This window comes from Puma concolor, chromosome D1 (assembly GCF_028749965.1).
Source record: "Puma concolor isolate L17-30 chromosome D1, mPumCon1.1.hap2, whole genome shotgun sequence".
NCBI lineage: Eukaryota > Metazoa > Chordata > Mammalia > Carnivora > Felidae > Puma > Puma concolor.
Genome location: NC_141676.1, coordinates 40,401,205 through 40,416,791, shown reverse-complemented (window position 1 = coordinate 40,416,791; position 15,587 = coordinate 40,401,205). Strand labels below are relative to the sequence as shown.

At 47.5% G+C, this 15,587-nt stretch overlaps 1 protein-coding gene across 2 annotated transcripts in view; it reads left to right on the top strand.

Moving 5' to 3' along the window:
• Positions 1-15,587, top strand: part of NAV2 (neuron navigator 2) — a 397,887-nt gene that overhangs the window by 119,818 nt on the left and 262,482 nt on the right. For both annotated transcript variants that reach the window (XM_086677817.1, XM_086677818.1), the window contains exon 2: positions 8,135-8,252. In XM_086677817.1, coding sequence (XP_086533943.1) covers positions 8,135-8,252 — 118 coding nt within the window. The remainder of the gene's footprint in view (positions 1-8,134; positions 8,253-15,587) is intronic.

The window sequence follows — 15,587 nt, the reverse complement described above, 5'->3', positions numbered from 1 at the left end:
GCTATTATGCAATAATAGCCCTTGTTGCTTTTCCCACACTACCGTGACAGTTGACCTTCTGTGGATGGTGATTCCTTGGGTGGGCCTCTCAGTAGCAGTGGAAAGTTTCCAAGAGCCAGTCACTGCCTTTAAACCCTGCATACATTTCATGTGATCTTGGGAGAGTCCTTTCAGCTCTGAGCCTCAACTTTCTCATCTGTAGAATGGGGCAAATAGTATCTTCCTCACAAGTGAGCGGGGCACTAAAGGAGTCCATTGTTTGCAGGGTGTTCACCTTGTAGGTCATCATCTTCATGGTAATTAGAATCCTAGCTAACATACCTACTATGTGCCAGGCATTGTTAGGTGATCTCTGCTCAATCTCAGAATAAACTGAATAGGTGGTTGACTCATTTTACAAATGAGGAAACTTAGGCTTGGATAGTTGAAGTAACTTGCCCAGGATAAGTCTGCCGGGAAGCAGTCGAGGCATGGTCGGAACTAAAGTGGTCTGACTCTAGAAGGCGTTCTTTTACTCCGTTCATCGCAGGCATCTGGCCGATGGGCGTTGCTGTCCTACACAAGACCACAGCAAGAGCAGAACCTGGCACAGGTCGCGCTCAGACTGTTGCCGTCAAGGCGTGCATGTGGCTCGAAGTGGTTTATGTTGATTTGATATTCGGAGGTCAAGTAGGAGGAAGGATGGTGCCAGAATGTGGAGCAAGATGGAAACCCAGAGCAATGAAATCCGGCAGTGGGGTCCTCCCTCCCAATGCTCCTGTCTTCTGGCTCCAGAGAAAGAGGTCTATTCCTTGGTATATATAAGTGCATGTTAGAAAATGTAGGTTGAGAGTGGACAGTACTATTCTGTATGTGCCCAGGTAAGGGATCTAGAACCCAGTCAATGTCTCACTCAGTGCTCTTGGAGCCCAGCTTTCTCGCACTCTTATCTGACTGGAGACTGACCAAAAGCCTTCCCTATTGAACCTTGGGGCAGCCCAAAGGTGTGCCACAGAATCCTTCTGCTTTCGTATCTTCGTTGCTGGAGAAGTCTCTTCAAAGTTCTTGCCTGAACGTTAACTTTGTACCCAATTTTAAAGGACTGTGGGATCTTTTAAGGAGGGCTCAGCAGGCCCTAAGGGCATCTGTGTGTGCATCAAAACGCTGTTACCTATGCTAATGTCTGTGGGCCATCGAGAGAAAAAAGTAAAATTAGGTTAATTTAAGAAGCAGGGATCATGATAATCCATTTGGGAAAGATTTCCAAATAGGTATGGCTCTCAGAAGGATCAACTCTGAGCAATCTAGAATGATTTATTCCCCCTAACTTAGTCAAGGGTTTGTTGACTTGAATATCAGTAACCCCCACTTACTTAATACTGTGTGCCAGACATTGTGTTAACCACTTACATACATGTTCTTCTTTAGTCCATAAAGCAACCCTGTGTATCACTGCCACACAAGTGAGGGACGCGGATGCTCAGCAGGGCCGTGACTCACCAAGGCCACCCAGCTGGTAAGACGCAGAGCCAGACCTCCGCCCTGGTCCGTGCCAGCTCCTGAGACTGCCCTTGTATAGACACTCTGCCCTCGTGATGGCTGTGGTTGATGGAAAAACCACAAACGACCTGAGTAATGCATCAGATGGCCGAGATGGGGATGGAAGGAGAGTCCTTGCCCTTCAGGGTGGGCATGTTGTGAGCACTGGGGACGCAGAATAGAACTGGATTCTTCTCTTGAGAAACCAGGGGGCAGGGCCACTCGTCCAGCCCGGCCTCTCCTGTGCCATGTGATCTTGAACAAAGAGATTGACTTCTCTGTGTGCCACCTCTTTCTCCAGTGTGTAGGGATACCATTTCACCTGAGTGTTTGTTTTGAGGCACTGGTTTTATTTATTTATTTTAAATTTTTACCTCTTTAGAGAGCATGTGAGCCTGAGCCGGGGAGGGGCAGAGAGAGAGAGGGAGAGAGAGAATCCCAAGCAGGCTCCGTGCTCTCAGCATTGTCCCATGAACCATGAGATCATGACCTGAGCCGAAATCCAAAATCGGGTGCTTAACCGACTCAGCCACCCTGGCACCCCTCGAGGCAGTGGTTTTAAACAAGGCAGAGGTCTATATTGAGAGAGGGGGTGTGGGGGAAAAGGTCAGCAGCTACTCCGACGCCCCTCACCCATCCCATGCAGTTAAAGGTCCTGTGGACACGTGGCTGCACCTGTGGGTAGGTGCCATGCTCCTTGCTAGATGCTGGAGATGCAGCAGTCAATGTGTTTCCAGCTTTGCCCTTGATAACAGATGGTACGTTTTGATTTTCTTGAAACTGTTAGTCATTGAATAGTTATTCTTTCTGGTATTCAGGCACTAGGTGAGCGCTCTAGATGTTGTTGCAATATCGTTCTTCTACTTCAGAACCATCAGAACTAAGCCATTTAATCACATACTGCCTAGTCATGGAAATACTGGGTTGATGACGTGGCCAAAGTCTGGAGCCAGACCTCCACTGAACTGTAGCCAAACAGCAGCATTTCCTTTGCACCTGCTTGACTGGAAACCACCTCTGATGCTACATGACTGGTTGACTTTAATCTCCGCCTTGGCACTTCCTTCTGAAAGCTTGGTTCTATTGTCTCTCTCCTGGAATGGCTGTCCTCCTGCCCACTGCCTTCTGGATCCATCAGGCTGTCCGGCATACTGGTCTGGGGATTTCTAGCTGAGTTGTAAATGGCCCCAACTTTTGGTGCAGTTCCTCAGTGGAATTGTTCTTGGGTTTCGCGGAGTGCTACCCCCGCCCCTTCACTGAGGGCTAATTGCCGTATAAATTTAGCAACATTATCCCCACTGATTGAACGCAGTGCAATTATTATCGGTTTTCTTGTTACAACTAATAATCAGGTTTTTGACTTCAATTGATCTGTCAGAATTTTCCTGCTTTGATTTCTGCCTCTGTGATACGGAATGATTGCTTATAAGCAAACAAATGACGCACTCCTTGAAATTCTGTCAGGGGTAATAAGTGAGTCAAAACGAATTCGCTCTTCAGCTGTCATTGCCTGCTTTCCCCCTTTTATCTCTTCCAGCTTCTGACAGCAGCTTCTCTCCCTGGCTGAGTGCTTCTGGAGTACTGATTCTCCTGTTAGGAGGGGGTGGGGGAAGAGGCAGCTGGTGAGATGAAGGACCGAGTGAGAAAGGCTCCTCAGGTACTAGTGTAGAGTGATTCTGGAGCTTTGTTCTAGAATGATCTGATTTGGAGGTGGAGGTGGGAATGGTGGTTGCGCTCTTTCCTACCATGAGGTCCTTTTTTCTCCATTGCCACTGGAAGCTCAGAGAACGAGGATCACTCGGGGTAGCAGCATCCGCAGCCCCCAAGTCTTTACACCCGTGGAGCTCTCCATCCGAGTTGCTCTGGAACAGCTGATTCTGGGACGCTGAGGCTTGGACAGGAAGCTCTGCGTGCTCTAGCCCTGGCTTAAAATCTTTGAAACACGCATCGCTGCGATTCCTGTGAGTTGCCAAAGCTGATGGAGTCCTATGACTAGGGATGTTGTGAGTTCATTTTCCAAGGGTGCCCCTTGAAAGAATGGTACTCCATGCACATGCTACTGAAAGAGCAAGTGAGGGAGATGGGGCTGAATAATGTCTCTGCTTAGCCTGGCCCCTAAAAATGGGTTCTTACAATGAATCTAGGTGTTTGCTTGTGACTTCTTTAAAAAGTTGAGAGCTGGGGAGAAAGGAGGGGAGGGGAAACTCCGGATAATTAATGACTCTTATTGGATGGGTCCTGATTAATGAGCTTGAGCCACAGAATGATTTATTTTCTCTGTCCCTTCCTGTTTGAATCAATAAAGAGCTATGAAATCCTGGTTTGAGGATTTGCTGAGGACTTACATTATTTATCTCCAATGTAATTGGTTTCCCGGAGATTTGCCCTCTTTCTCTGTGTTCAGCTCAACTTGGCAACCACATACGGCCCCCTGCTGTGTGCCCCGCACCTAGGGAGGCACTGCTGAGCAGCAAAGATGGGTGGGACATGCATGGTCTCTGCCCACATCTGGTGGTGAAGGTGGGAAGATGGCACCGACGTACATGTTATCTACAGTCTCTGCATCGTGTGTAGCTCAGGATGCAGTCGGGAAATCCAGAGTGACCTCCTGGAGGGACTGACCTAGAAATTGAGCCTTGCCAGGTGACCCTGGTGGAGGTACTCAGGCAGATAGGATGGCGTGAATTCAGAGATGGGGAATTGTGGGGTCAAGTTTTCCTGAAGGTGATGGTAATCATGACCACTGAGCACTTGGTATGGTGGGCGTGGTCTCTCATTCAATCCCTGTAACACTGGCAAATCTTTTCTGTAAAGAGCTGGATGGTAAATATTTAAAGCTTTACGGGCCAAAAGTTCTCTGTCACAGCTGCTCAACTGTGCCACTGTGGCATGAAAGCATCCAAAGATGACAAGTGAGTGTGGCTGTGTTCCAAATAGAGCTTTGTTTACAAAAAAACAGATGGTCAGCTGGGTTTGGCCTGGGTCACGGTTTGCCAGCTGTTTTACAATACCTTAGGTATAATCCCCATTTTATGGAGGGTAAAACTGAGATACAGAAAGGTTAATGGAAATTCATTTGCCTGGGGCTGAGGGCCAGCTGTACTTGGTCATTTCCAAAGCCTATCCTCTTAACTTCCACATACACCGCCTCCCCCGCAAGGGTTGAGCGTGGTCTGGGATAGAGTGGGTGGATCAGACTGCCTTGAATAGCAGTGTGAAAAGCCAGACTTGAATTCAGTGGGAAGTAGGGAGCTGTTGATGAGTTGTTTGTTTTTTTTGAGTAGGAGCACAACTTCCTAGAGCTGTGCTCTGGGAAGACAAAGTTGTAGTGGTGTGTGGTAGGCTAAGGTGAAAGAAAGGCTCTTCTTTTACATAGTTTTTGGGTAGAGAAGCTCACTTCTTCGGCAGAGCCATTTCTGACCACTGTAGAAGTTCTCCTTGGTATACCAGATACCCACATGGCCCCACCATGGCTCCAAGGTGAGTGAGTGTGTGTGTGTGTGTGTGTGTGTGTGTGTGTGTGTGTGTACACACATATACTTGTTGAAAGAAGTTTGCTTAACCTTGATTTCTTGCTGGATTGTGTGGACACGCAGAAGACTGGTTTTGGAGAGTAGATCTATTTTAAAGTACCTTTAACTTCCAGGAAGAGAATGAGCAAGAGGTACCAGCATCACCTCCCACTCAGCAGTATCCTTGTCCATGACCCCTTCTCCCCTCAGCTGATGACCTTGGGGGTGGATGGCTTTAAGCTTTGGAATGTTTCCACAGTCCTTCAGACGTAGCTTGTGGGATCCCTGTAGTGCTTGGGTGCATCTCCTAGCTGGGGAAGGGAGCTTGGCTCTAGGAACCAGCCTGGTCAATCTCTGACCTCCTTTTCTTTCAGTCCGTCATAGTTTGTGATTCCAGATGGTGGATGGTTCACTCCTGAAATTCTACCTTGTGAGGGAGAAGGAGAAGGAGTCCCTGAGTCATCTGTGTCCTGGAGGTTCAGGGGAGAGGCTGGGCTGATTTTGTTCTGGCCCATTTCATAATGCTGGTAGCCACATTTCTAAATACTTTATTTACTGAACACTTAGCATGTGGCAGATGCTATGCCCTTTAGATGTAAAAGTCTTCCTAACTGCTTTCTGAAGTAGCCTTTCTTATGCCCATCTTACAGCTGAGTAAACTGAAGCTCAGACAAGTTGAGTAACTTGCCCCGGGGCATTCAGACAGCAAGGGATAGAACTAGGCTTTGGGTTTTTGTTTATTTATTGTTCAATTCTTTCAGCCGGAACATAACTGAATAGGGGAATGAGCCTAGAGTCCGTAGGAGGGTGTCATGGAGGAGGTAAAAGCTAGGAATAACATTTGTATTTGTATTCAGAGAAGGAGCATTGTTGAATGTCTAAGGGATTACAGAGCCAGTCAGCCTGGGTTCAAATCCTGGCTCTGCCACTTGTTACCTCAGACAAGTTAGTTTACCTCTCTACGTTTCACATTTCTCTGGAAAAAAAAAAATAGACCTAACAATGGTATCCACCTCCTAGAATAAGTATTAAATGAATTAATATGTGCAAAGTGTTTATACTGGTGCCTGGTATATAGTAGGCACTATAGGTCATTTATTAAGCTCCTACTGTGCATAAATCCCTTTTTTTTTTTTTTTTAAATGTTTTATCACTCAGTCCTCATAATAACTGACAAGTAGATGGTGTTGATCCCATTTCATGGCTAAGAAAAACTAGCTTCAGTGAGTTTAAAGAGCTTGCCTGAGGTCCTTCATCCATTCTTCACAGACACATATTGAGAACTATGTGCTTAATGCTGTAACCACCTTGGACACATCACTGGACAAAAGCGATCCAAATCCCTACCCCATGGAACCTCCAGAACTGGGACTTGAACCCGGGGCTGCCTCTTTCCCTTCTCATGTTTTTTCTCTCCCTCTTAACAATCTAATAATCCTTGGCATTTAGGACTGGCCGTAAAATGACCAAGATGGCTCCCCATGTCCTTTGCTTTCTTGGTGATCACAGAATCGAAAATGATCTTGCTTTATTAGGCTTTTGATCTCTGACAACTTGAGAATCCTAGGGCAGGAAAGTAACATGGATTTAAGGACTAGATGCCTTGGACCGAGGTGTGACACAGAATCATCCTGCGGCGTACCTCTTCAGCTCGTGGGTCTCTGCAGTGGAAGACCCAGCTCTGAGGTTGGGGGTGGGAATAGCCAGGGGGTGTCTGTCCCCTGTTCTCGATGAAGTAGGAAGTGCTTCTCTGCCTTGCCCGTTTGAGAATGAGGCTCCCTAACGGGTCCACTCTGTGATTCCAGGCCCTGGCCTGTTGTCCCATTTTACGAGCCTCAAGGGGCAGTGCCCCATTGCTTGAGATTGCTCTGGGCCCACTGGAAGAATAGAATGGAGGAGAGCCAGGGTGAGGGGAAGGCTCCCCCTGCTCTAGAAGTCACACGCAAGATCCCCGAGCAGGCCTGCTGGAGATACAGTGATCACCTCCATTTGGGTGGAGACGTCATGGGAGTTAGTATGTGAACTTGTTACTAATAGATGGACCAGCAGGGGTACGGTATTCTCTTTTGAGCAGTCATTTGTTCGTATCCCTGTAGGGGAGAAGAAAGGGTGCCGATCTATAGGGCCTGCATGTCCCTCCGTGGACTCACAAATCTGTGGAACCTAGCACTCAAAATTGACGAGGTGTCTAATTTTGTTTTTTGGCCTTTTTTTTTTTTTTTTTTTTTTTCAGTTAGGGAGAAAGATCTCAGGTGAGTTTTCTTGTGCTGTTCTGCAAGAAAAGATTCTCTTGTAGTGACAGTTCTGTGACAGGAGCAGGTCTGTATGTCCCCGAAGGGGGGGTCTGCTTTCCTGATCCCATGGGTGACCTAGCCTCTGCCTTTCAGGATGCTGTGTGCACCAGTGCTGTGTTTAAATATGTCAGAATTTGCTGGGTTTTTAAAATTCTTATTAGTCACAGAATCCCAACAGTGAAAATGATGCTGGGCTTTTAAATGAAACCGATTACATTCGAGGCGATCGTGAGGCCGTAAATAACGCCACTCACACACGAGTAATTGAGGGGCTCTGTGTTTGTGTACTTGGCTTCTTTACAAGGGACCCAGGCTCCTGAGAGCTCCGCTAACTCAATAGCGCTCCTTACCCTGAAATGGCCCATTAAAAGATGCCTGTTGGGTGGTAACCTCCCCATACGTTTTCTCAATAAAGAGAAAAAGATGGGCAGGGGCGGGGGGAAGGGGGGTGATGGCGGTGGGGCGGGGGAGGCTTCTCTTGCCTTTAGAGGCACTGCCTCTCAAAGCCGTCTGGAGCAGACTGTTGAGTTCTGTGTCCCCATCCCATTCAGGCCTTTGCATGCTTTGAAGCTTTCTTTAGCTTTTCCCTGCCTCTTGATGGCAGAGCTCTCAATAGGCGAAAGCCCGGCTATGGGTAGCTGAATGGCCCTCAGCACGAGGCTCTGCATGTTAATGGCACCGGCTGGCCCAGGGTAGCGAGCTGGTGGGACCCTGGCTGCTGCGCAGGCCCCAGCAGCTGCCTCTGACACGGGATAGGATCTGAGCGGGTTCCTAAAGTTGCCTCTTTGGTTTTTGTTTTTGTTTTTGCAGATCTACACGGACTGGGCCAATCATTATTTAGCCAAGTCGGGCCACAAACGTCTCATCAAGGACCTCCAGCAAGATGTGACAGACGGCGTCCTCCTGGCTCAGATTATCCAGGTTGTGGGTAAGAGTGGGTTTTACGTCGGGGATTGAGGAGTTACGGTGGAGACCTAGAAGGGGTTGTTGAGCTGGGCAAGGGGCATGGCACACTGAAATCTCAGGAGAATACAGTGTTTCTGCCACGTGGGTTGACCATTCGATTCTGTTTTGTGCTTGGGGGTCGTGGGTGCCAGCTTGCTTTTTCCGATAAGAGGACCCCCTTGATGCTCTGAGAAGGGCTGGAGGGAAGTGCTGGTGGTTTGGGGAGGGCTCTCTGTCCCTTTCTTGCCCCTGATCTGTCTGGCTTTCCATTCCCCCCTCTGATGGTATTTTTTTTTTTTTAACGGGTTATTTTGGAAATAAATATTTCCAAATATTTGGTAAATACCAAAAACCAAAAAATGCACTACTCGACTGGTTTAGTCCTGCCAACTTTAATTGGGACTGAGAAATCAAAGGATTGAATTTTGCAGAAGGTTGGTTTTGGTTTTAATGCTGGGGGAAGGGAGCTGGGGCCGCATGCTTGGGAGAGAGGGCTCTCCCTGGGAAGGCAGGCACAGGCTGGGCGCAGCTCTGCCTCTAGCCTTAAAGACTTAAGGGAAGTGCCCCCTGCATCCCTGCTTTAGAGCTCAGACTCAGGAGGCAGGAGGTCAATTAGATGACATTAGGCTGATTGTTGTCGCTGGCAGCTTCTGTGGCTGCCTCATGCCCAGGGAAAAGGCATAAGGACAGAAACCCCAGCCCCTTGGGCATGTGTTGTATTGGAAGAGTTGCTTATCGTTCCAGTGTGAGAAAAGTGGCCTTTAATAGTTGTAGCCCTGCTCACATCTGTGGAGATTGTACATAAAACATAGGCAAGCTGGCCTTGGCTGATGACTTTTGGAGAACTGCTGCCACTCAGATACAAGGGTCCCTGATGTCCTAAGATGGGCTTCTTAAGATGAGCTTGAGCCTGGTTCCCCTTCTCTGTCTTCCCCCCCCCCTTGTGTTAGCTGCCTCTTGCCATGTAACACAGGGCCACACACTTTGCACGTACGTATCGTCTCGTGGTTTCTGGGGGTCGGAATGCAAGCATGGCTTGGCCGGTGCCTCTGCAAGGCTGCAGTCAAGATGTAGGCCTGGGCTGGGTCCTCACACGGAGGCTCGACTGGGGAGGGGACCAGGTTCACTCCGTGTTGGCAGGATTCACTTCCTTGCAGTTATAGGAGGTAAGTCTTGATTTCTTACTGTTGGCTGGAAGTCTTAGCTCTCAGAAATCCCTCTCGGCTCCTTGCCATGTGCATCTCTTAGTGTGGTTGTTTTTTAATTTAATGTCTGTATATATTTTTGAGACAGCACACACGTGTGAGTGAGCAGGGGAGGAGCAGAGAGACAGGGAGGCAGAGGATCCGAAGTGGTCTCTGAGCTGACAGCAGAGAGCCCGATGTGAGGCTTGCACTCAAAAACCATAAGATCGTGATCCGAGCTGAAGTCGGATGCTTAACCAACTGAGCCACCCAGGTGCCCACCCCCTCCTGCCGCCAGTGTGGTTGCTTTCATTTTTTTCAACGCCAGAAAGGGAGAAAGTTTCTAGAGCAAGTTGGCTAGCAATTTGTCATCTACGATGTAACATGGCTGTGGGAGTGACATCCCATGTCCTTTGCCATATTTTGTTGGTTAAAAGCAAATCGCAGGTCCTGTCCTACTCGATGCGAGGGGACGGTACAAGGGCTCGAAGCTGAGTGGGAGGAGAGTTGGGGGTCCTCTAGAAGTCTGTCCACTACACTTATTCCTTTTCATCTCTTTCTCCTCCCATGCTTTTTCCCCCACAAACTTTTCTGAGAATTGTTGATCCTGAATGTCACTTGTGTTTCAGGTGTACAACAGAGTGACTCAACTCCATTGTTATACTCACCGCAGGTGTAGCTACTATCTGTCCCCATACAATGCAATTGTATTATTATTGACTATATTCCCTATGCTGTGCCTTTTATCTCCATGACTCCTTCATTCTGTAACTGGAGGCCTGTATCTCCCACTCCCTTTCACCCATTTTTGCCTTTTCCACCCCCTCCCCTTCCCTCTTCCTCTGTGGCCATCTTGGACTGGAACCTATTTTTTCTTCCTCGCACTCTTCATCACTCGTGCTAGTCTTTGACATTTCTTTCCGTTTCCTCAACATCCCTACAAAGTAGGCGAGATTCACCCCATTTTACAGTTGCAAAAACTGAGGCTCACTGAGTCTCAGCTCAGTATTACCCAACTAGTCTGCAAGGGGATTCTAACCTGGGTTATTTTGCTTCTAAAGCTTCTGTTCCTTGTTCTGCTATATCCTATATCTCCCCTCTCAATCTAGAGACACGGAACCCCGTACAAGAATCTACCTCCCTTCACTTCGCGTTAGTAACTATTTCTGGAGTCCTGACTGTGTGCCAGCGTTGTGCTCCAAGCTAGGAATAAAGAGACCAGTGTGCAAGGCCTGTAACCTTGGAAGAAAGAGCAGCATCTTCTTGGTGAGGTCCTCAGAGAAGAGAGGACTTGCACTTGAGCGCAGTTTTGATCTCCGCATCAACCGTGTCCCATTTGATACGTTAGCAGCACGACTGTGGCTGAATCTGGGGGCTGTGCAGGATTTCTGCCAGGACCTTCTCTGCTTCCAGCCCAGGGAGCAAGAGATAAAGGGGAAAGGGTGAAAGCAAGAGGCCTCACTCTCGTCCCAGCTTCCTTGCTTCCAACCATGGGCCCTCAGAGCCCTTTTCCTCCGCTGCCTCTGTTTCTCTGTCTTTAAAATAGGCATGGCCTGATTTTTGTAGCAGTCTTAGGAAGTGCAAGGTAGGTATCGAACATGAAACTTGTTTGGAAACCAGTGTTCCTGGTAACCGCCCTCTAGAAAGGTAGGCGTACGAGGATGACAAGGCTTTGGTATCCGTGTTAGAGTGTGCATGACAGATGTGTTAGGTCTGTCAGGGCTCAGAAGAGGTGAACGGTAGGTAGCACGGGTGTCCAGAATTGACGAAGTATGGTGCTACGGAAATGTCTGCCAGCACAGCTTTTATCCTTGCTCACGGGGAGGCTTCCCTGAATGTATTGAGATGATATGAATTTGCCTAGACAGTGACCTTTCTAGGCCTAAGCCACTGGACCAGTTTCAGGGCCTCTCGTTAGTCCCAGCGGCCGGCTGCATGTGAGGCCCCCGGGTTGCTTTCCCTCGCCCCTCCAGGCGAGGCTTGGTTCTGCCGGGGACTCTATGAGCAAGGCGGGCATTAGCACCTGTCTCTGCCCTGGACTTTACTGGGCTTACACCCTGTGCTCTGTGTGTAGAGGACAGAGACCCAGAAAGTGAGGAGCTGAAAAGGTAGGTACACGTAGGAGTTCTACGTGACTACTCTAGATTGTTTATCAGCCAGTTCAGAGCATTTAATCTTTGAGGGTCTTGTGAATACCCCTCTCTTGGTGCAGGAGGGTAGTAGCGTTTTCTGACCAGGATCCTGAATTATTGACCAATTGTACTCTTTACTTTGAAGTCCATGCCTTCTCCCACACGTGTCCTTTAAAATAAAATGTAAAAAGGTACATACGTATGTGTGTATGTATTTAACATACACATATGTGCGTGTGTATCTCCGTTGGTCTAAGATTTTTCCAGAATTGGAGTCTGTTGTGTGCTGGACAGAATTTTGGTGTTGCAGTTCTTTTGGCTGATGAGCCCCCACTCATTCTGGAAAAGTCCCTATCTTCCCTAGCTCCCCCAGGCAGAGCTGGAGGCACTCTCCTCTATCATTCCATTGGTTTCTATGTTGGGCCTGGGTCTGAGTGGTCTTTTTCGGCTCCTGGCATTTAACATGGCGGCCGGCATGCAATGATGGTCAAGAAAAATCAAGAGGACTAGGGATTAGATGTTCACTCATTACAGCTCCTGCTTCTACAAGCCTGGTTGGATTGTGTCCAACGGGTGGCTGGATGTTTTCCCTTGTCAGCAGTTAGTATTCTTCTGAATATGCCTCTAAACTAGATGTCATGCTCTCTTCCTTCCCAGGATTCTGTCGCAGGTCTCAACTCAAAGGTTTGGAAGGGATCTCTAAAAGCCCCAACCTGATACATGGTTTTTTTCTAGAAAGAGCAGTCAACAGACAGTTAAATACTTCCTGTGATGGGCAGCTTACTACTTCCCCAATCAGCTAGTTCTGTTGATGGCGATTTGGAATCCTTCTGAACCTTTTCTTTGACTAGGTCAAAATCCACCCTCCTTGGTGGTATCTCCCTGTAAGTGCTAGTTGTACCCTCTGTGGCTATGAAGAATGACCGTAATCTGAGACCGGAGCCTCAAAATTGAGGACAGTTGTGGATTAGAACTGAAATAAAATAGGAATTCCTATATAATAGGGATAGGAATCTGTACTGACAGAAACATCTATCGGGAGAAGACCGGACTTCGCTGTACTGGAGAACACTGACTAACAAATACAGAGGAGGTTGCAACCATGATGGTAAAGATTAGTTAAGGCAAGAATCCATGGATGCTGACATCTGGAGGAGAAAGTTTGAGGGGCAAGCTATTTGCGTGGTCTCAAAGCGTCTCTCCGCTGATGGCTTATTAGTTGTAAGGGGAAGGTATCCACACAGGGGATTATCCAGATGTCATGACCAGGAGATCAAAATTGTATCATTGGCAAGGGGTAGATGGATGTCCTGTGCTTGCTGATGTGATGCCCTGAGAAGAACATAACATCACTTATGTTGAATTCCAGTCAGGGATGGAAAGCCTGAAACTAATCATGAGGAATCTTAGACAAACTCCAATTGTAGAACTTTCTATTAAAAAAAAAAAAAAAAGGCTTATATTGTTCAAAACTATCACTTCTGTGAAAGCCAAAGGCTGAGAAATTGTTCCAATATAAAGGAGATTTAACAGCTGTGACATCCAAATGTGCTACTAGATCCTGATTAGGGGACTAAAATGCTATAAAGGACCTTTTTAAGGCAGTTGGCACAATTGGAATGTTCTAATTGTACCATGAGATAGTATATATTTGCAAAGAACAAGGATGTTAGTTAAGTATAAGGGGCAAAGGACATGATCTATGTAGTCTAAACTAAAATGATTTCAGAAAAATATACACACATACATACAGAGGGGAGGGAGGGAGGAGATGAGAATGGATGGTATATGTGGATTTTCTGTACTATTCCTGTGACTTTTCTGTCAGCGTGAAGTTACTTCAAAGTAGAGAAAAGAACACATTGAAAAGAAGGCCCATCAGAGGCACCTGACTGGCTCTTGGTTTCGGCTCAGGTCATGATCTTGCGTTTCATGAGTTCGAGCCCCACATCGGGCTCCACACTGACAGTGCGGAGCCTGCTCAGGATTTTCTCTCTCCCTTTCCCCTTGCCCCTCTCCTGCTTGTGCTCATGGGTTGCACATGCGCTAGCTCGCTCTCTCTCAAAACAAATTCGAAAAATGATAGATAAATAAGAGCAGGCCCATCAAAACTTACAAGCAGAGAGATGGTCCCTTTGAGAAGACAACCCCTATCTAGGCCGGGGAGTATAATACATAATGATTGAGGACCAGTGGTGCTGTGAGACCTGATCCATGATAGAGTATAGGGGGTAGAATCAAGGAAGGGTTCCTTGAGGAATTTACCTTTAAGCCAAGACCTCAAACTTGGAGTTAGCTAGGTGGAGCAGTCGGGAGGGCATTCCTGGCAGATGAAGAGTGTGCAGGGATGCTTGGAGGGTAGAGAGCCAAAGGGTCAACGAGGCAAAATCAGGCAGGCTGCCAGGCACAGGGGAGCGAATTCTGGGCTTCTGCCTTAGCACCGAGGCTAGTGGTTGAAGAGTTAATTTTTCACAGCGGGGAGTGCCATGATCAGATGTGTGGCTTGAAGGGAACCCTGAAGTGTTAACCATAGACACTGCTCCTGAGTCTTCAGCTACCCTGGATAGATCAATTCTAGAGTCCATCTACCTATCCCAGGAGTTGGGTTTCTCGGGTAGTGGGATGATTTGGAGCCCACGCTTTTATACCATCGCTCTGCCCTTTAGGCAGAAATGGATCTTTCCCTCCTGCCTTTCGTGTCCTGCTTTCCGTGACTGAGGGTCCGGTCTCTGTTCAACCTCTTATTAGTGTGATTATCTTCTGGAGTCATGAGCTGCCCAAAGCCGGCAGTTGCCTGCCAGCCCATCACGGTGCCATCGCCATGAGTTATTAGAGAGGTTTACGAGGCCAGGATAAACAGCATGAATCAAGAGGGAGAGACAGGCCTCCCTCCTCCAGCTTACATTGCTGTCACTCAGGGAGAATGCCAGAAGGGGGTGGAAGGAGGGTAGGGGAAAAGGGGTGGGAGGCAGGGATGAAAGGAGAGAGAAGGAGGGAAATAGGATGAACAAAAGAGGATTGGAGAGAAGGAGGAAGCAAGGACAGAGGATAGGGGAAGAGATTTCCCATCAGAGGTGACGAGAGCTGATAGCAGCCCATTTTCCGTCACCATTTGGGTGGCCTCTGAGCACAACCAGGAAATTCAGACAACACCTAGGATTGTGCCCTCTTTCCATTGATGACCTGCTACTGTTGTGTGTCTTTGGGTAAGTCCTCTGCCTTGCTGGGCAGCCAGTTTCTCTCTCTCCTGTTGGCCGGGCTGCCAGCTGCCCTGTGCATGGATGCATATGAAATGTTGTCATCCCTTCCAAAGAAGTCCGCTGGAAAGCAATGAGCTGGTGCCACTCTCCTTACTTGAAAAGTGCACTGAAGCTTTCCAATTAATAACTTGTTGCCTTGTATGCAGGCAGGTTACCGCATTCATGGATTGAGAAGGTCTTGAACCTGCTAGAATACATAAATGGGCACTGGCACTTAGGGTTGCCAGTTTGAATCGTAGTTGAAGACTTGGGGGACAAATGCCTTTGCTTCTTTGGTTATCTACTTTTGTGTTGCAGCCAAAGACCCCCTACCACAAGTTAACCAAATTCTTCTTCCTTTTCGGCAGAATCAGAACTGCTGTTATTGCTCTGAGTATTTATGACAGTTATGGAAATTCTTGAGAATTTAAGCAAAGGAGAAGTATTTAAATTACATGAAATTGGAAACTAGGAAGTTCAAGACATTTTTTTGCATTTTTATTAAGCTTTTTGAGTTTGGGCTTAGGCATTTAGTTGATCTCTTCCCGCATATTCTTTAGAGTGGTCATCCATAGGCTCCACTCCATTGGTTTATTTCTAATGTTGTAAAATGGCATTAAGCTCCTAGGAGCTGCAGTATTTGAATTCAGGCAGCACCTGACTGTGGTTTAGGTGACAGACTACAAAAAGGAAGTAGAGTAACAATTAGACCAAGTCCTTTGGCATTTTTATCTAGATGGTATATAAAGAATCTTTAAAATGA